Raw genomic sequence first — 21,282 nt, 5'->3', positions numbered from 1 at the left:
GAGGCAGAGAGCTAAAAGCTCGCGGTGAGACCGGCATTTTCTGCGGTATTTGCATTCAATTGACGATTGCAACGTTTGTGATTGCGATTCCGATGGCCTGTCAGCTGCAATTGACACTAAGACTGAATGGCCCGCCAAATGGGTTTTGTCCACTCCCAACAGGAACATGCCACCAGAATACCCTGGAACTCGGAAAGCCCTTTAGAATGCTTATTTAACTGTTTGGTAAGTGTTCAAATATTGCAGACATAATCTTTACAAGAAGTTATTAAGTGATAAGGTTTCGTTTGCTTTTTTATTTATAACATATAACTGCATTTATACGTTTCCAGGGTATAACTGCAAAAAGTGTTAGAAACAATTGAAATCAAATATCAATTGGCAGGGGATCCCATTTGATCACAATATATTCCGTGTTACATTTTATTGTTATGGATGCACATTTCGATTTGAATTAGCCTCCTCCCCTGGGCGCCACATTTCGCAGACGGACGAGGGACTCGTTTCGCAATTAAAATCGTATGCAAATTGACGCAAATTGCCAACGCTGACGTTCACACGCTCATCATCCCGATCGTGGGCGATCACCGGCGGCAGGGATCCGCAGAAGAACTGAGCGTAGCTAAGGTGGAACAGCTGGGGAGCCGTGAACTCACGCTCAAAGGCATACGGGCGGTACTCGAACTGCCGGGAGTCGTGGGCCAAGCCAAAGAAGGCATCGTACGCCAGTTGAAGGCCATTGAGATCTGCCAGGCGTTCTTTCAGCGAGACGAATGGTTGCTTCTCCGCACACTTGATGGCATCCCGGAAAGGTTGTGACTCCCGGATCTCCAAGCCCACAGGTGACTCATTTCCGGCGGCATCGAAGAGTATACCTTCCTGTTCGAAGGCGTGGTTCATCTCGTGGCCCAGGACTGCGCCCAGAAGACTGTGCTGGAAGATGGTGTGCTCTCGGTGATCGAACAAGGGCCACTGCAAAAATTCCATGGGAACAGTAATGGTGTTCCTTTCGTTCTCGTAGAAGGGAGACGTGCGTGCCTTCCTCACGTTATCGTTGACATAGTAGTGCCGCAGATCCACTCGAGAATTCCTTGCAAGCAGTCCAGCATTCTGGAGACGGGTACGTAGAGCCAACGCTTCAAGGAGATTGGCCAGGAAGTTTGTCGCGGAAAAGTTCGCACTCCCATAGTGGTTGTTATAGAACTCGGGGGATTTCTCCTCGGGTAAATTTCCTATTTTGATCTTAATACCTTCCAACTTTGCTCTCACATAGGCCAATTGGTTTGGCGTAAGCTGCAGGCGATTGGCATCTAAATATTTGCCAAAAACTGCCTTTAAAGTGGATAAAATCTCCAATACCCTACTGGTATCCTCCTTCCGGTTTTGGTATATAAAGCGATCATAGATGTAGTTCATGCCCAGGGGTAAATAGGCACGCATGTGGTGAATGCAGCTCCTTGGATTCCGCTCCCTTGGCTCCGACTCCTCCAATAAAACATATTGGCGTGCTCGAATATACGTGTCCCTCGGCTCACTGGCGAAATCCCGTAGAAAGCGAAAACATTCCCGCAAATACTCCACATCACTCACCTCGAAAGTCAGATGATCGAGCTCCTGGTTGACACCCAATAATTCAATAAAAAAGGAATGTGGGATGGGGACTTGCTGCCTTAATTCACTATAGCTCCATGTATATACAACAGGATTTTCTTCACGATACTTATCCTGCAGCTGATGCATTTTCTCCACCAGTTCAACCACTCCCCTCGTGTACCACGCTTCTTCGTAAAGGCGCATGAGCTGCAAGACACGCCGGTCACTATATCTATCAGATGGATCAGGCATCCTTAACTGAATAACCCAACGAATGGAATCATTGGCGGCCACATCAACTCGCTCATCAATGAATACACCATTCAAGCCGTCTACGAGAAACTTTTTAGGATGCAAAGTCCAGTGATTGACCAGTTCTTGGGGACGAGGATTCCCGTGAAGCTTTCGCGTATCCTCCGTGCAGGCCTTGTAGTACTGTCGCATTTGCCCTATCAGTCGGGGCGCCAGTGTATCGTTTTCTCCCAAGTGGCTCTCCATGAACTCCACCATGGCACTGGCAAACTGATCCTCGACCCGTTCAAAGTTGTCCACATATTCAGAGGGACTGGAGAAGCTACCGCAGGCAAAATTCCAGAAATTCGTGCACGGTGATGTTGTTCTATTGAGATTATTGTGAATATCGTTCGCCGTTGCCACGTTGATGTCCACTATTGCCTGGATGGGAATGAATAATGCCACCAGGCAAGAGCACAGCAAAAGTGAACATCCCATTAAGCTCGCTCGATTCACAATGAAACAACAGATTATCGCAACGCTCTGCTGAGCTCGGCCACCTTCGAACTGCCTATAGAGCTTTGGGACTGATAGTGACAGCTTGGTCAATACTAGAATTCACATCTGAAATGTAGAGCAATTACCCGCCTAATGAAATGTGCCTGCCACCTATATATATTATAGAAACCCGCTTGGTGAGTACATTAATCCGAACCTAGCTTTTATTGAATCTTAATTACATCGCTGTTGTAGTTCAATCTTCAATCGTTCGCTAAGACAGTTCGCAATATAAAACTGGTAATCACGTCGGGACTACCCCAACTATATGTCACACGCTTATAGTCTACTTAACAAAACTGCATCTAAGGTGTTCACTTCTTGAACTTTTGCTTCTTTCCCGCATTCGCACCCGCCGTGGACTTTTTCAGCTGGCCGATCTGTTTCGATTTTTGCTTCAGCTTGTTCTGCTTCTTGATGGGTTTTCCCTCCAGAATGGGCACATCGTCGATATCTACTCGCGGCGCCTTGGCCAGTTTGGCGTTTCCCTTGGGCGACTGTTTTCCCTTCGGCTGTGGCTTAGTTTTCGTTTCCTTAGTTGCTGGTTTGCTAGGGGAGTTTGTGCCATTGGCTGTTGGTTTTTTGCCAGCTGGTTTAGCTGGTGATCCAGCTCCATTTTCCTTGGGTTGCGATCCTTGGTTCTTTTTCTTGAATGATTTCGCATCTGAATTGGAAGCAGGGGTTTTCCCATTGGATTGTTTTTGATTAGGTGCAGACTTGGAAGGTGACTCGCTTGAATTTGCTTGCTCGCCCGGTGCCTGGGATTTCTTATCTTTCTTCTCCGTCGGCTGTTCTGGCTTTGGCTTTTTGGACGACTTGACAGGCTGCTCAAACACCTTGGCCACATACTTGGTCTTGCTCTCTTCCCGCTTCTTTTTCTTAAGCTCCTGTTCGATTTCGGTGAAACTGGGTTTTCCGGCGCGCTTGCCAAGCAGTTTTCGGGGACCCTTCTCCTTTGACGCTCCCTCCTCCTCCACCTCCTCAGATTCCGCAGCCGCTTCTGAAGTGGCGTCCGCTTCGATGGCCTCATCAAGCTGCTTTTCATCCTCCTCCTGCTGCTCCTTAGTTATGGGTATGGTGTTGGAGAATTTCTTGAGCTTGGCCACGTAGAATCCGTCCATGTTGTGGGTGTGCGGATAGTAGCGCTTGGTAAGGTTTAAGCTAGGATGGAACCGATGCTGCCGGAATTTGGTAAAGCCCTCAACGCCGAAGTCCAGACCAGTGGGCACAAGTTTGACATTTCGCTTCTTCAGTGCATAATCGATGACCCATTCGTTCTCCTCGGGCAGCACCGAGCAAGTAGAGTACACAATGTAGCCGCCAGTTGATGACTTCGCATCCGTACAATCAATGGCAGTCAGCAGAAGCTTCCTCTGCAAGTTGTAGCACCTTTGCACATCTACTTCCGACTTGGTGGTCTTCACACTGGGATCCTTAGAGACGACGCCAGTTCCAGTGCATGGAGCATCCAACAGAACGCGGTCAAAGCCAGTCATAATATTCCGGAACTTAGTGCCGTCCTCGCAGCTGACCACCGCATTTACAATTCCCAGGCGATGGAAATTGGCAACAATGGCCTTGATGCGATCCCTGTTAGAATCGTTGGCAAAGAGCACACCAGTGTTCTTCATGATGCTTGCGATGTGGGATCCCTTTCCGCCTGGGGCGGAGCACATGTCCAGGATGCGTTCGTTCTCTTGCGGGGCAAGTGCCATTACAGGTAACAGCGAAGAGGCGCCCTGGATCATGTAGTGGCCAGCCAGATACTCTGGAGTTGCGCCCAGTGGCACCTGTGAGTTAAAGACAACCAATCCAACTTTCGTCCATTTACCAAGGGGATCCAAGTTGACGCCACGATTGATCAAAGCTCCGGCCAAATCCCTACGACGTGTTTTTAGAGTATTGGTACGTATGGTCAGGGGACGAGCAATCTAAGGGGGGTTAATTTTTAAGGATTAATCTTGTAACTGTATTTTTTATGAAATATACTAACCTCTGAGGCCTCCAGATATTCCATTAGCTCCGTCAACGGCAACATATCCATCAGCTTCTCCATCAAAAACTCGTTGTAGCTGTAATACAAACACAGATCCCTGCGCAGCAAATCGATGTACTCTCCGCGAGACCTATCCGCTTGACGATACCTTTTGAAGTCCGAAAGAACTAGACTGACGTCCTTTATGCGCTGTTGCACTTCCTGTAGGGTTAGGTCCTTCTCGGTTTCTTCGCCTTCGATGGGTAGCTGGAAAACATCCTGCTTGTCAATGGTTTCCAACATTTCGTAGTCGGCCAGTTGGGCTTCCTCTGCCTCGCGCTTTTTCAACTTCTTGTTAGCCCGCTCGATGGGCAGCTTGTCATCATCATCGTCGTCGTCGTCCTCATCCTCCTCTTCATCACTGTCTGCCTGAGCACCATCTTCCTCGCCAGATATATCAAAGTCATCGTCGGAGTTGGCATCATCATCGTCGGATAGATCAGCCAGCTTGCCAACCTGAGCGGTATCATCATCAGATTCTACTTCTTCCTCGTCGTCCTCCTCCAGTTCCTCTTCACTTTCTTCTCCCAACTCATCTTCGGAGCCCTCCTCCAACTCCTCATCCTCCTCCTCATCCTCGGACTCCGTTTCTGGCTGCTTCTTCTGTTTTTTAGGCTTCAGCCAGTCATCGTTATCATCTGTAAAACCCTTGGGAGCTGTAGCTTTCTGGCTCTTCGGAGCCGGGACCAGTTGGGGCACCTCCTCATCGGAAGATGGAACCTGTGGTTCCTCTTCATTATCCTCAGGATCGCTGTCGCTGTTGTAGGCCGTTTTCCTCTTGGCCGGTTGTGGTAGCTTTCCCTTGGCCTTTTTCTCCTGTAGTTTTGCCTTCTGAACTACTTTCTTTTGCTCTCGCTTAACGAATCTCTGCTTCTGTCGGTGGGAGAGCTTCTTGTCCTCCTCTTCCATGGGAGCTGTGAAGTAAAACATTTGAAATGAACACCCATTGGATAAGGTAATCTTCAGGAGCACTCACCAAACGATTGTTTGCGAAAAACAGGCGGTCCTTGTTTGCGCGCCTTGCGCCCAGGTCCCTTTTTCGGTTTCTCACTGTATTCAGCCTTCCGACCCATATTCTTTAACTTAGTTTATTCGGTTTTTTGGAGCAGAATTTAAAAAAACGTGAGCACTTCGATTTTGCTCCACGTGCGCCGCTCAAAAGACAGCGAGTGTTTTCCAGCACTGGTCAGAGGGAATTGCTTGAGCCAGAGCTGTCAACTTTTTAGCTTTTAACTAGCTATGAAAAATGTTTTTTTTCAATATATGTTAATAACGTAATTATATATTACTTTAAATTTTATTTTGCCGGACTTTGCTTGATTCTTACAAAGTTTTTTTTTATAAAGATTTCATTAATATATATATTTGGAAAACTAATGGAACTTTTTAATTGAGCTATTTTAGCTACTTGCGCTCCCAGCTGTTTAGCAGCAAACGTATTTCACAGCACTACAAAAACGAGTTGGTTAACTAATTGAATTGAATCCAAAAATAACTAAAATTAAAAAAATTAGGAATATATTTTATTAATACACATCTTGCTTATTAGTAAGTATTATATCCATTCAAAATTAGATATGACCTTTAAATTGAATTTATAATGAAAAATTAATTTAAATAACCGTTATGGTTGCTGCCAACTTGATGCGAATAGTAGTTTGTTGACAACCCTGCCATATTTGATTGTGTTGGTGAATGGCTAGTTCAAACGACTGCGCCTTTTCTGCGAAAAATTAAATTAATTGCAAATCATGGCGTACCAGGAAAAAATAACAGAATTTAAGAACTGGGCCACTAGTCTTGGCTGCCCGCCCACTGCCCTGCCCACCGATGATGCACTCCGAAGGTAAGTTAGAGCTGTATTAGGCAATCAGCAACTAGCCATACTTAGAACCCGCTTTTTGCTCCACAGAATTTTTAAGTCCGGCTCTAGCTTACTTTTGAACCAGCTGCAATCCCGCATCCAACCGGTGGATTACGTGCGGGAGGTGCGCGAGAATCTGCTGATTGCCCAAGTGGCTCGCAACAAGGACAAAATGGTGCCGCTGGCTTCTAGGAGTTTCCAGCCGCCGGAGCTTCAGAGGTACCAGAAAATACAGGAGCTAAAGAAGCACAAGGAGAAGGCGAATCAACAGCTTACGGAGGCCCGAAAAGAGTACCAAAAGCTATCCGCCGCCATCAAGACCAAGAGTGGGTATAGAGTGAACTTACTGCTAACCTTGACATCAATTTAATGTGGTGAATCCCCCACAGACATTCAAACCATCAGTGCTGAGAACCGGAAGCAACTACTTGAATCCAAATGCAATATCCTTGACCTGAAGCTGGAGTCGCTGAATAAGAACTATGACCAGGAGTTGAAAAACAAGGTCCAGATTTTGGCCACCACGCCCGTGAAGCTGAGTGCTAGAAATGCCAGCGAGGCGCAGGCTACAAGGGCTGTGGAGCAGGCTCTCAAGCAGCTAGAGACCTTCTATGGAATGTGTGATGATGGCAATGCGGTGAACAAATTGGCCGAGGCCAAGCAGCGCTTATGGGATCAGATGCGGAGTACCTTTGCGGATATTCCCAACGCCCTGCTTCTGAACGTGGTAATGAAGATCAAAGAGGAGCAGCTGCAGCACATCATGAAGCTGAATGAGTCCAGAGGCGAATGCACAAATGAAAAGCCACCGCTGAATAACTATGAGGTCAAGTTACTAAAGACCAAGGCCGATATGCTGGGTCTGGCGGCCAAATATTTCGGGGCCCAAAAGGAGCTGGAGCAAAAGGAGGAACGCTTTTGCCAGGACTACAGCGTCTTTGTGGACAAACTGCAATCGAAGGTATACAGTTTCAATGGCATAAGTTTGGGCGACGAGGAAAATGCGGATGAACTGATTAGCGACTATCTGGTGCAGTACAACATGCGCAATTTTAATCGCTCCCAAAACGAATTCCTTCGTGAGCAGATTGAGCAACTGCGTCTGGAGCTGGATGCGGGCGCCAAGCAGCTGGAGAATCACGATCTAAAGCTAGGCTCTGTGAAACAAGTATACGGCGACATCAACTCCAGCATCAATCGTATCCAGCAGGACATGGTGCAGCTGTCGCAGATCAAGGAGAAGATCCTATTTTCGCGAAATATGATGAAGAACCTGCTGGACGATATGCAAGCGGCTACACAGAAACAAAACGCCAAGTCCCAACTGATGAGCACCAAGCTTAAAGTGAGCAACATGTCCATGTTGGGTGCGGAGAGTTTCTGCCTGGCCAATGATAGTGTCTTCTCCAGCACCAAGGTGGAGTTCGATGGCAACTGCAGCGCAATAAACTCAACGATGCGACGCAGTTTTGACAACAAAACGCTAGTGCCGGGCGGAGCTGCATCCACCACACTGATGGCTGCATCCGGAGCCACGGTACCGTCGCATTTGCTGGAATTCAATACATTTTTGGAAATACCGCTGGAAAAATTTAGCTGTACGCCGCGCGCCTGGTGAGAGCATACCTAAGCTGGATGTGCTATTTGCAATTAATCAAGAGTTCATGTTTTTTCCGACAGCTCCTTCCTGTTGTCGGCCAATCCACTCATCGTCGAGGCCCAGGAGTTGGCCTCCACTGTTCAACTGGCACCAGGCTATTTGCTAACACCCTTCGGCGCTCTGCAGGAAGTCCGAAAACGCATTTTGTGGGCGTCAGCAATTGCCGCTCATACGTCTGACTTGAAATTGAATTTTCAGCCGTTAATTGGTAAGCTCGATTCCGACATTTTGTCTCATATCCGTCTGATAGAAAACGTATCACCCTGCTTACCAGTTGATCCGCACGATTTGAGACTGAAGGCGAGTCGACAGCACGAGGAAATTGACCAATTGCTGGACAACCTGATGGCCATTGGGGTGAAGACTCAGTTGCAGCTGGAAAAGGCCGAGCGCATTTACCAGTTCCTGCTTGAGAATCCTTTGCGACGCTACGTTCCACCCAGTAAACGATACAACAATGGCAGCTTCGCGGACTACGAATCCGAGTTCAATCTCTACTATCGCATGACCACCAATGGGAGTTCGATGCGGGCGCCACCTAATTAAGTACGTTATTTTTATTGTGAATACTGTAGCCCTTTTAAATTTTAAATTACATGAATGAAAAAGCTTTCGTTTTTGATTTTTTAAATATTTTTATTAATTTTTTTTGTATATTTTAGTTTTTCGTTTGTCATTTTTTTTGTTACAAAGTCGAAATTGATTTTACTCACACCCACACAAAAATTTGGGTAAAAATGTCTTGTTATTCAAAAGAATTTCTCATTGTGCTTATGAGCTAATAATGTACACAACTTTTGTTGCCTTTTATTCGAATATGGATTTTGCCTCGATTATGGGGGTTGAGATATTTTTTAGGGAATAGTGTGTCGAGTTGATAGGTTTGCGTAACGAAAATACTTTATTATTATTAAATAAAAATAAAATATCCTCTCAATTGTCGAAGCAAAATCGGAATGCTTGTGATGTATCTTGCTTAGATTAAAATATTTAAAACATATACAGTGCCAGATCAGAAAGCAAAACGGACGGGATCAAGGTGAAATGCATCGTTTACGGCTGGGCTGAAGTCTAATTTCGAGTTGAGTTCGGCTCTAGGGTGCTAATAAATTATAGTCTAGTTATCGTTGGCCCTTCACTTATCATACTTAACTTAAGACATAATATTGGACGTACAAAAATTGGGCTGGACTATACGGAAACGGAAGCAGAAGCTACAAAACGAACTGAGAACTGGATGTGGGTTGGTGTGTCCGAAATCGTTTGAGACATCTATTGCGCGGTTACACGATGTTTGTTTTCGATATATCTATTTTATATATGTTTTATGCATTCGAGGGCTGGTTGATGGATTGGACCTGAAGCGCTTGGAGTCGACGGCCGTGGGCCCATTGGCTTATCTGGCGAAGAGCAGCGCCGCCAGGATGCCCACCAAAGCGAACGAAGTGGCGGACACATCCTCGGCTCCGGCGATGTACGCCTGTCCACAGGCCGGTGGGCACACGGGAATGATCGTCTCGAAGAGATTGACGCGCGCCTCCGCCTCTCCAAAGCGATTGGTGGCCTTGCACACATAATCTCCGTATTGGCGCTTCTCAACGGTGATCACACGGAGCGTCGAGTCGGTGTACTCGTCGGCGGTGGCGAAGTGCGAGATGCTGTAGTGCTGGTTGTTGGCCAGCTGGATGTCGTCCTTGGTCCACACAATGGCCGGTGGCGGATAGGCCTCAATGTGGCACTCCAAGTCCATGTCGTACTGCAGGGCCTGTCCCAAACGCGGACGCGGCACGGTGATCACTGGTGCGAACTCCACCTCCACGTTGATGTTGCGCCTGTCGCCCTTGCTCACTCCATTGTCGGCCACGCAGTAGTAGGTGCCGCGATCCTCCTTCTTCACCGACTTGATGCGCAGGGTGTTGCCCACATAGGTGGCACTATCTGGAATAGGCAAATTGGTATGGATACTCATTAGTCAATTGGGTTAATACATTTAGATATGTGTATGCTTCCTATTACATTAAAACCCGAATGTATATTAACAGTATTCATCATCAAATTGTATCTATTATAATTTTGAATGTAAACTAAACGGTTTAGAGAATAAGTAATACGTAGTAGCGATCTAATAATACTTTAAATCAGCATAGACAATTGCTCTTTTGAATGTGGTGCAACCATTTCCATTATGGGTTTAATCTTATCCGCTGTTTAAATGACGCGCGTTCAAGTGCGAACACATCCACTAGCCATTAATGGAGCAGCTCTAAACGCTCTCGGTGCTCAATCTATTGTGTTTGTGCAGCGGGGGCTGAGTCAAAAATCCGATTTTAATGAGCCAACCCGCGGCACATCCGTTGGCACTTGCGGGTGACCTTTTCCAGTTTTTCACTGTCCACGGACATGCTCGGCGAAACAATGGTAGCGTTAATGACCTCTAACAAGTAAAGCATTTTGTTTGGGCCTCTGCTCGTTTGCACTGCCAACTAATTTTGAAAAACGGAGTATGCCAGCGCCACTGCACTTAGCCATGAGTGCTCTAAAGGATGGGGGCATGTCCATGGGCATGGTGGTGTGCGCTGAGCAACTGAACCGTGAACGTGAATGGGAATAGGAATAGGAATTGCAGTACGAATGCCAAATGCCAAATGCGAAAGGTGCTCTGGGTTCATAACCGGAAGTTGGCTTAGCCCAACCAGGAAAGAGGGGGGTGTACTATTTACGTAGCATGTGGTATGTGCACGATGCAGTGGAAGCGAGTGCAATGAGCCTAGGGATCTGGATCTGCTCCCTCCTCCACGCACACAGATACGACCGCCTATGTGTGCGTGTCTGTGGCTGCTCTTCAAACATTTGCCAAAACAATTCAGGCTCAAACAATTGACACAAACTACATGGAGCAGAAGTGCACAGGGAGAAAGGCTTGGCACCTTTTAAAAATAATGCCAAAGTAAAGATGGAATTTTTAAAGCACCATCTAAAAACTTTACTTTTCTTCAAAGTATAGATACAAAATTCAGATATCATATAATTTCAGTAGATCTACAAATACAGCTTGAATTTATGAATTATCCGTAGATTCAAGTACTTTTTTTGAGTGCTAAAAAAAGAGTTGGCATCCGATGGGATGTTGAGGAGCCGTAGAAACATCAGGAGCATTGACCAAAGCTCCGGAATGCCCGGAAAATATGTTTTGTGCGAATTGCACATAAATGCGGGCCACACGCCGAAGGGGGAGAATTCGAGTGCGGCTTGTGCCTGCTCAACTGAAACATTTCAAATTAATTGCGCCTGGGAATCGAAGTAACACATTTCATTAAAATTGGATTGACAGCCCCTGCCGCCCATGCCGCCCATTCCCCTTCGACCCTGCCATAAACCCTGGCAATATGCGATGGGAATGGGTTAAGGCGGTGGCCCAGCAAACAACTGCATCGGTTGACGAACGTAAAATGGCACCATGATGCGGGCATCTGAGAAACAAGCGCAACCAACTCATTTCAATATTAGAAAAGCACACACAAGCTGAAATAAACTCCCAAGTAATACTTATGCACATATGTATATCTACTACTGGGCATATAAATCCAAAGCAGACTTTATGCAGTGGGATGAGGGGCAGGGGAGGTATTTGTTCAATTAGTCCAATGGAAGATGATTCACTTCGCATTATAGTGTCGTGACAGAAATACATTTGTGTTTGTACAAATGGACGGGAGCACGGAGTGGATCTATATGGTCTATCGAGAATGAAAAACTTAGAGGCGTCGGGGTCACCAATTGCCATCTTATAACAGGACATCAAAGGGTTGTTTATTTAAACGAATGATATAGAAAATAACTAAGTAAAACATACACTAGGAATAGGTCTGCTCTTGCTGAACTTTAAGAAATACGAACCATCGGGGTCACCAATGAAACCAATCAGTAACTTACCCCTCCTACAACTTTAACCTAAAACAAAGCCCACTCACATCAATAAAGATGCAAGTAGTTAAAGTTAATACTGCCTGCCCAGCGAGTAGAATCAGTTGCGTTTGTAATTTCCGAGCGTTTACTGTGACTGCCCCGAGAGACCGGGCCCAAAACAGGTTCTTTCTGTATAAGTCTAGCCCAGAAGTCATCTCGGTTTCTGTTTCTCTACCTTGCAGCGAGCTGTGAGTTCAGCAGCCTGACTGCAGCTCTAGATGTGCATTATTTCACCAGATAGCCCTTGATCGAACGCAGTTGTAATAGCTGTGCGTTTATGGTTCACAGGCAAGGCACAACCCACTCGAAATACAAATGCGCAGGCGCAACATGGTGTTAAATGCTACCACTACTTTTTATTTCTTTTCAGCTTTTTTCTGATGGACTACCGCACACTCAGCGGACTGTGAAATGATATGCAAGTCAGGTACGAAACGAGCCCAGGAATTTCAGAGCTTCAAACGTTCCCAAACATTTGTCGCCTGTAAACCGTTTTACCGTTTCTCTGCTAGCATGTAATACTTTGAAAACCCCTTTTTTTAATGCGGAGGTTGCGCATGCGCGTAAGTGGGGCGTGTCAGAAAGTGGCAATATTTAATTGCTAATTAGCTATGCGAGGCAAACAAAGAACCGGGGAATACTCGTACGAGCGAATACAGCTGCCAGTTTCTTGAGTACGCGACATTTCTCATTCTCCGCTCGTAATTAATGCAGAAAGAATGCCATGAATTGACTCCAGACGCGATGCTTGCGACACTTTTGAGGGTTCAAATTCATGAACTAGAGCATTCCAGTCAAGCCATTGAAACAGAACACCCCAAATGGAAGATGAACGCCAGGGTTATTCGAATTTGAGATAGTCAAGAGTCGAAAATTGGAAAACATTGTTGTAATGGCGTCGAGTTACGAAAACCAGACTCATATATCACTCGCAAATCAGCTGAAGGCAAGGGTTCACTGCGATTGGATTGGATCTAAATACCTATTCCTCGTCGATCTAGTAAATGTATGTGCTATTTGAACCCTGGTCCTCATCCTCTGTTTGGTATTCCCTAATGGGCTGTTTCAATAACCAACCATTACGGATTGACAAATTAAGAGTGAATTTCTGTTCAATTAAACTAATGAAAGCCCGCATCCCAGGAACCTACAAAAGATGCATATTCCATACAGTGTACTACAGTGGTGTGCAGCGGAAACAGCTCGCTCCTCCGTATCATGCCAACCATCATCCATCACACGGAATGGTGTGGAGTAATTTCAGTTACTAATGAGAGAATTAAAAACACTTTGCACCAGGCAGGATGGTGATGATGCTGCGTCCATCTCTGACTCGGCAATCTCTGACAACTAATGAAAGGAAAACAGAAACAGCAACGGCACAGAAACAGGAAAGATGGAAAGATGGAAACTCAAAAGGTAATGAAAACGCCGACTTGGCAGGCGGGCGGGTCCACATTTGTTTTAGGCCCTTCCTTCAGGGAAACCTGTCTGGAAGTCTCCGCCTGCCATCATGCGAAATGAAAACAACGTTGCTAACGCAACACCCCTTGTTTCTGGAACCCCGACTCCCGACTCCGGATCCCTCTGCTCCCTGGACAAACAACCAGAGATAAATTGTCAGTTGAAGGCAACGAAAAAAGAGCCAAAGAAATGGAAAATTGTGCAAAGCCAGAGGTGAGAATTCAGTTTTTTGGACAGGGGAAAAGGTGAGAAGTGCAGGTAGATAGATCCTAAAAGGATGCAACTTCGCTGAGCCGCTGCAGAGAAAACGGAAAATGGAAAATGGGAAATGCACGGAACAGGTGTAGGTGTAGGTTCTAGCATGACTGTGCCTATATGAAAGTTCGGAAAGTCGGGGTCTCCTGGCTTCCTGCTTGGATGACTTTCAATGGGCGCTCGCTTGGAAAATTGGTGACAAGTAGGGATGGTGGAAAGGGTTGCTGGTTCTGCTACCGTTTCTAATGTTTCATAAACTACTTAAAGCGACAAAATAAAACCCCGCCGCTGAGCGCCATTTTGTGAGGTGACAGAAACAACCACCCAAAAGGGCTGGAAAAAGGGAAATTGAGTGGCATGCAAAAAATATCCGCACCAATCACAGGGCCAGACGCTGTTTTTCAAACCCCCTTTTTTACCCGTCGAGCGGGAAAACGTGTGAGACGGGCAGCAGAAACAACAACAACAACAACAACAACTAGCCAAAATAACATTTGTTGCAAGGCGCTTTCCCTTTCCGCGGCAAGTCTAGGCCCGCGGCCATATTTGTTCTTTCCCCATTCAATTTCCTGCAATTTGGCCAGCAACTCCGGCGGAAAGTCTAAGGAAAATTCAGGAAAAGCCTGTCTATCTCGTTCCCTTGCAGGGCTCTTCAAATGTCAACTGACTCCATGAACCGAACGTTGCCATGTGGAAATTATGAATGTTAATGCAGCACGTCAACAATGTGTGACTCATCATAATTTAAAACACGGACTGGCAAAGGCAAAGGCAAAGGCCAAATGCCGAATGCCGAAGCGGGTGCGCTTTTAATGACGCTCCGCATTACTTGCGCCTGCTGCACACATCCCAACCGAAATGAAAAACCCAGTCCCAGTCCAACCCAGTGCCAATCCCAATCCCAAGACCGGTCCCGGTCCCAACCACCCAACATATCATGGCTCCCGGGCATGTCACAGATGGGTCATGTGCCCCGTTCTCCTGGATACGTGCCATCCAGTTTGGTTTGGCAAAAATCCAATTAAAAGAGTGCACACAGTGTTTTGATTCTAACACGATTTTCCTATTTTTTTTCAGAGTAGCAGTAGCGCTCGTGTATCAATGGATGCTTCACTTAAACGGGGATTGATTGCATTGTGATGTGTGTTTATTGAAAATGGTTGTGCTCAATCAGCAAATACCGAATTGCAAACTGAAAACTGCAATAGCGTGCGTAAAAGTTGATTTAGATGTTCGCTATGTGTTTTGATTTCCTTTTGCAACTGCAAAATACCCATATAACAAATTAAAGGGGGAAAACCCAGCTAGAAGTGAAGTTACTTGGGTTAACAAACCTAAACCTAACTTTCTTTCATGACTATTTTTGCTTCCTCAACGAAATGAAGTGCTTTCTTGGCCCAGAAGTCAAGTGGTTTGAGTTGATTAAACCCACGAAGTGCTTTAACGCAGCCCCACTCCGCTGACAGCTTCTCTCATTGATTGCCCAGGAACAACACCTGGTAGATGCAACGCCAGAAGCAGAAGCAACTCCACCCGCCTGCAATCTTGTGGAAAAATTGCAAGGCTCTGCAAATTTGTCGCCTCTTCCTGTTTTGTCACCCAAACTCATCACGGAACATCAACATGGTTGTGATGGGATGTGGCATGGGTTGGGATGTGGCGTTGTGGAGCGGGGAAAGGGGAAAGGGCTTCACTTGTTCTGGCTGATGTCGCTGCAACCGCCGCACATACATATCGAGCATATAACAAGCTCTTGAGACATGTGAATGCACCCACTTTGGTGGGCCTTCGCCTTGAAACCGCACCGAGTGACATGGATCCACCCTCCGGAGTCCGGACAGCAAGCCAAGCCACCCACAATTCACAGCCCACAACCCAGCGACAGACAAAGCCACAGACGCTGGCTGTGTTGTTGACTTTTGAAAAGTGATTTTCCCTTCTCGAGTAGTACATTATAGCTGGCCGAGAGTTATGCCGCCTGGTATGCCATTTATTGGATTACACTCCACTTCGCTGCACTCCCCTTCTCCGCCACCGTGGAAGCTCACTCAATTGCAGACTGTACTTGCTCCGGCTCGCTACGAAAATCATAAATCAGGGAATTGTAAGGAAAACTATTAAAATTGTAATTATGCCAAAAAAGAGAGAGCTGCAAGAAGGCTGACCGACGTAAATCCCTTGTGAGCCGAGTGCCTAAATAAATATTGGCTAAGTCCCAACACAAACAATTCACATGGCTGGGCGGGTGAGTTGGGTCGGAAAAGCCGCGTGTCCTTTTGTGTGAGAATGTGAGTGTGATAAGGATTAAAAAGCCGGTCTGAAGGTGAAACATGCAGCCAAGAGTGCTAAACAAATAAGGGAATTGCCACACCAGGAATGTATGCAAAGTGAAAGGGATTCTCGCAGGGCAAAAAGGATCTTAGATGATTATTTATTCATTTAGAAATACGGGTATCTGCGATGTTGTCATAGATAGGAGTACATTTATATACAAATAGTTTTCATGTACATACGAGTATGTACATATATAATAGTAGAACAAATCACAATATAATATGGATAATAATACATATGGCATTTGCTAGCAAAAACTGCTGTATATTGTTGTTAACAACCAGAGATGAGTAATCCACGAAAAGTGGCTACGAACATGAGGAATGGCCTCATGCACAGAGGGAAAATGGAACGACTTGGTCGTGCACTTCGGCTATTAACTAACAAGTTATTACTTCGAGCTGAGTGAGTGCCACAAAGGGCTGGCTGACTGGCTGACTGGCTGGCTGTTCTGGCGATTCACCGCATTTTGCGGCTGACTGAAAGCCGCCAGTTGGCCCCATGAAATGGCCATGTTGACCAAGTGGTCGTTGCCCCAGCAACCAACATTCACAAACAGGTTTTCTTGCCGCAACGCTTCTTCTACGTCATCGCCGTTTATCGTGCTCCATGTTCCCGTTCTCGTTTTGCCTTCGACTTTGAGTTGGCCATAAACAATGCAGCGCGCTTGCAAACAGGAAGAGGAAACGGCAGCGCAGGACAAATAAAAACAGAGCGACCATCAAAGGATTCGGCCCACTCCCCGTATTGCCACCACTCCGCCTCCTAATTGCGAGTGTGCCAAACCTAATTGCTTGCAAATATTTTGAAACTCAAACACACAGCTGCCGCCTGTGGCATCTGAGGAATTTCATTATGCACAGCAAGCGAATATGCATGATTTCCATTATCCATCAAATTTAAAGGGGGGCACCGACCAACTAATCTCGTGCACGGCCTGTTGAGATCTCGAGTTTAGCATCAATTGCGCATCGAAATGTTTAAGCATAAATATTATTAACATTAAGAGACTGGCACCCTTGCGTTTGATGGCGAAATTGGAGTACTTGATCTCATGCTCACTTGAGTCTAATTCGCAATTTGCCAGCAAACGCAATTTGCATGAAAGTTAATCAGGCATTTTCGCCGAGGGAGAGTTTTCCGGACAAAACTCTAGAGTGCGTTTCAGGTTCAGACACCCCGAACTGATCTGTGCGAGATTCTCGCGCATAATTGAACAATTAAAGTTAATTTAGCATGATCCTCGATCCCTCGTAGAGCGATAAGTATCTGAAAGATTCTCCGCTTCCGTTCGGAACAACAATACCCCAATACGAATACGAATGGCGACAGCTGCCGGCCAGCGTTTGAAAATTCAGCAAAAAGTGAATTCAATTTCGCTTTGCTTTCTTTGCAGCTATCAGCTATCAGCTATGAGCCATCTCTTGTTTTCATTCGATGGGCCAAGGTGAGGTTTATTATGGCAGCCGATTTTGCATGGAGCAGCAGATACACATGTGCTTATACGGCAGATTGCCCCCCGATGCGCCGGGTTTTCAGGTGCCAGGTGCAAACACTGCACATGTCTGTGTTTACTCAATGGCCATCTACCATCTAGCAACTTGGTTTACCCATTCAATGTAACATACATGGGTTATACCACCTAAAAAAAGAAGTGAAAAATAACCAATCGATTTGCATGGCAACGCACAAATTGGCATGGACCCGGGTCCCTCAACACCCCGAATGCTACAGAACCGGTGGACTGGCGAGCGGAAACGCTTGATTAGGGGTTCCTCAATGGGCACCACAGCCTGGGCGGGACGAAATGCGTTTCCAACCGGCTGATGAGATCAGGGGTTGTTTAGATGGAGGGGCATGGGCATGGCATGGGCATGGAAGGGCTCGAACCGCTCGCTGCTTGTTTGTTTGCATCTCTTACATTGTACTCGCCCCGGGAACCACCGACCTTTGTTTGGGTTACCTTTTTAGCTTGTAATTTATATATATTTTGTATACTTCGATTGTATTTTGCCGGCTATCAAAATAAGAATTATGTAGCCGAGCCATTCGAAAGGTGGAAAGGGGAAGGGGAGGAGGTGTGGTGTTACCCAGGGTTGTGGGCTTGGGAGATTCTTTCGCAGGGGGCGCAGCCCATTTGCCATGCTCTCAGGATCCCTTTGTTTGCGTATGTTTGCTGTTTACTCGTTCCACCTCTGAGTTTCATTTTTCAGCTTTTTCATTTTCCATTTTTTTATACCACCCAAAAGCCCAGACCGTGTCTGATGTGTAAGAAACAGCCCTCTGCCGCACCGTTTTTGCACGGGTTGTTTGCCCGGAGTCGCAGAGTCGCAGATGAGGAGACCCGGAGACCATCAAACGGTCCGTGGAACGTTTTCAAGTTGCGGAAGCAATTGCGCGTGCTGAAGTTGTCGAATGCCTCAGAAACTCGAATGGGAATGGGAATGGAAATGCGAAACGTGAAAAGCGGCACAAAGGCTGTGCAGTCGGAGCTCCTCGTCACGCCCACCTCTGGGTACACCTCTATGTCCTCTCCCCCAACGACGATAGCCCTTGGAAAACATTTGACTCGGCTCGTTGGCGCATTTCAAAGCGCTGCTGGACGTGGAACTGTGCTGTTTGCCTAAGCGCTTTAAATTAGAGCGTGGAAAAGTGTGAAACTCCTGGCAAATACTGGACCTCAAACCCGGAGCCCTTTGATTTATGGCGGAATAAAGTTAAGCCATTCCTGGCCAGCCGTGGAGCGTATCCAACCGGTTGCGGTTGGGTTTTATAGCTTGTAGCGCGGGGCACGCCTGGTTTTTATTCCATTAGATTTTGTTTAGAGCCCACAGAAGGAGCTCTCAATGCCGTGGCAATTAAAGATTGCACAAGCCGAAGCTGATAGCTGATGGATACAAAGCCCCGGGAATTAAGCTGGCTATCGGATGTAGCGGAGCCGTCAGGTAGGGTGTGTCCGCGAGTCGGTTCTGGGTAATGAGCAACTCTCGGATTAGTTACACTAATTGCTTTCCAAATGACGCTGCAATCTTGTTAAGGACAGCCATTATGTCTGCCCAAGGGTCGGAGTTCAGGTAAAGATCGCATCGAGATCGCTATGGAACAGCACCTGTATGGGATTAACCTAGCGAGCGGAGAGGAGGGAAGGTTCTATTGTTCCATCTACCTGGGCACCAAATTACTTTAGTGTTTTATTAGCTTTTCTCTTCCTTTCGAGAATTTCTGGATGGACAAGTAAACGCAAACAATTTGTAGATAGCATTTGCACTTGTCCGAAACGGAGTTTCCCGAGAAAAATGGACCGTTTTCTTGGAATGGGAGGAACATAAAGAAGGTGAAGTAAAATATATATATTATTTCTGGAATGTATATAACCCCCATGTGGGTTTTTCCAAACTCGTCAAGTGTGAAGTATTGAAAGGAAATTTCGTTTTGCGCAAATAGCGATGATACATTATTCTGATAATCAAAAGAACATATATTTGTACAAAAGCCAAATATTTGCATTTACCATATATACGTGCTGATTTCTTCAAAAGTAATAAATAATAAAATGGATATAGAAATGAATAAGCTAGAATTGAGTCAAGTAACAATCAAACTTTTTTGCACAACTTAATGTATTCTTGAGCTAACAAAGTTTCTAGAAATTAGATTTTCCCTTGTTATTTGGCTAGACCCCTTTGCGAAACAATCTTCAAAAGGCCAACCAGGTAAACAAAGGGTAGCATGTGTTTGTTTTCGAACGGCAGAAGTTGGAAAACGGTCTAAAAGGCCGAGTAAAATGAAAAATCAATCTGCTGTTGCGAAACTTAGCCCTCGAAACAGGTGGGGGGTGGCAGGGCAGGGCTAGACCCCGTTTACCATATAAGAACAGCCAGCCCAAGCCGAGTAAACAAAACTGAAAACTAAGGTGACGCCTGAGTGAGTCACGGTCACTCACACTGGAGCCCAGAGCAGCGAGCCCAGTTAAAAGCCCCCATTCCCAGCCATCCCAGCTAAAACCTAATGCCAAAGCGGGACGGACAGAGCTACCTGCCAAGAGAGCGGGAGCCAAAAGAGAGGGAACCAAGAGAGCGGAGAGAGAGCGCGAAGAGGGAGAGAGAGAAGTGGAGAACGCGCCCCACCAAACGAAAGCTGGCTTAGCCAGCGTAACCCAAGATAATCACCCACAAATAACTGAGGAAACTCACCAGTTGGCAGAATGGCATTGTTCTCGCGCCTCCAGGTGATGGTGGGTGTGGGATAGCCGCTGGCGTAGCACTCCATCTGGACCTCGCTGCCCTCGCTAGCCACCACCGACTGCGTCGAGTTGTCCGAGATGACGGGGGGACGACGCACCGATAGCTTCACTTCGGCGCTCACTTTGTGGACGGTGGAGATCACCACCTGGCAGGTGTAGGTGCCCGCGTCCGTCTCCTGGATGTCCTTGATCTGCAGCTTGTAGGTGGACGAGTTGGGATCGTAGCGCAGCGAGAAGCGCGAATCCTTGATTACCAGCGTGGAGCCCGTGGAGAGGAAGACGGGATCGCTGTCCGTCTTCAGGAACAGCACGTTGTACTCTTTGGCATACTGAACGGAGCAATCGAACTCCACAGTGCCGCCGATATCCTTGATCTGCTCCTGCGTGATGTAGGATATGGTCGGGGTTCGCTGGGCCAGCGTTTGCTGCACGAAAATGGCCAGGAGCAGGGTGCTCCACACGCAATTCGAGATACTCGGCCGCCACATCTTAGAAATTGACTTTTAGCACCACACCCTGCAAGCGCGCGATTTAATATATGTAGTGTTTCTCAAGAGCTGCGCTCCAAGATCTCAATCTTCTCCAGATAGGGTGAGAGCGCGGCGAAGACGTCTCCAAGAAAACCGAAGACAACTATCGCCGTTTCTTTCTTGAGCACAGCAAACGCGGATGCTGAACTGCAGTCTCCACACTTGTCTTCTCGCTCAGAGCTGGTTTCAGACTTCTTCTCTCGATCAGTCACGAGTTTTGGCCAAGACGGAGGTAACGCGCCGGAGAGACAACTTCACAGTTCGAAAGTCGCGAAACGAATGAATCTCTGGCTTTGAAAAGTGCGCCCTCAAGAGCGCGAGTCGCCTGGAGATGGGCAGCTGAAATATGCCTAATTAAGGCAGCAGTGTTATCGGTACGCAACGTAGCTCAGACTCAAACCAGCGATAGCATTTGGTTTATATACTAAGTGGAGATACACACTCTCAAATCAGATGGCATCGCCATTCCTCTTGTGAACAAATGGCATCCTCAAATTAATTTGAAATTTAAAAAAAAATCAAATTTTCCAGCTAGTAACTTCATTT

General features: G+C 46.5%; 4 protein-coding genes across 4 annotated transcripts; 1 reads left to right on the top strand and 3 right to left on the bottom strand.

The window, feature by feature from the left end:
* Window positions 1-286: 286 nt before the first annotated feature.
* On the bottom strand, window positions 287-2,355 carry LOC117138034 (endothelin-converting enzyme 2). The gene has a single exon (XM_033299844.1). The coding sequence runs from the start codon at window positions 2,323-2,325 to the stop codon at window positions 430-432; it is 1,896 nt and encodes a 631-aa protein (XP_033155735.1). The 5' UTR covers window positions 2,326-2,355; the 3' UTR covers window positions 287-429.
* A 172-nt stretch (window positions 2,356-2,527) lies between these two features.
* LOC117136757 (25S rRNA (cytosine-C(5))-methyltransferase nop2) lies at window positions 2,528-5,593 on the bottom strand. The gene is made up of 3 exons (XM_033297793.1): window positions 5,397-5,593; window positions 4,379-5,334; window positions 2,528-4,316 (listed from the first exon to the last, which is right to left on the bottom strand). Exons 1-3 carry the CDS (start codon window positions 5,491-5,493, stop codon window positions 2,700-2,702), a joined length of 2,670 nt encoding a protein of 889 aa, XP_033153684.1. The 5' UTR covers window positions 5,494-5,593; the 3' UTR covers window positions 2,528-2,699.
* A 507-nt stretch (window positions 5,594-6,100) lies between these two features.
* Window positions 6,101-8,803, top strand: LOC117138675 (augmin complex subunit dgt5). The gene is made up of 5 exons (XM_033300926.1): window positions 6,101-6,266; window positions 6,333-6,610; window positions 6,674-7,898; window positions 7,965-8,152; window positions 8,219-8,803. The coding sequence occupies exons 1-5, from the start codon at window positions 6,172-6,174 to the stop codon at window positions 8,488-8,490; spliced, it is 2,058 nt and encodes a 685-aa protein (XP_033156817.1). The 5' UTR covers window positions 6,101-6,171; the 3' UTR covers window positions 8,491-8,803.
* Window positions 8,804-8,927: 124 nt separating this feature from the next.
* On the bottom strand, window positions 8,928-21,033 carry LOC117138676 (lachesin). The gene is made up of 2 exons (XM_033300927.1): window positions 20,157-21,033; window positions 8,928-9,882 (listed from the first exon to the last, which is right to left on the bottom strand). Exons 1-2 carry the CDS (start codon window positions 20,692-20,694, stop codon window positions 9,341-9,343), a joined length of 1,080 nt encoding a protein of 359 aa, XP_033156818.1. The 5' UTR covers window positions 20,695-21,033; the 3' UTR covers window positions 8,928-9,340.
* Between the last annotated feature and the right edge of the window lie 249 nt (window positions 21,034-21,282).

The sequence above is a fragment of the Drosophila mauritiana genome, chromosome 2R (assembly GCF_004382145.1).
Source record: "Drosophila mauritiana strain mau12 chromosome 2R, ASM438214v1, whole genome shotgun sequence".
Classification (NCBI taxonomy): Eukaryota; Metazoa; Arthropoda; class Insecta; order Diptera; family Drosophilidae; genus Drosophila; species Drosophila mauritiana.
The sequence above is the reverse complement of the archived record's forward strand: the minus strand, read 5'-3'. Positions and strand labels throughout refer to the sequence as shown.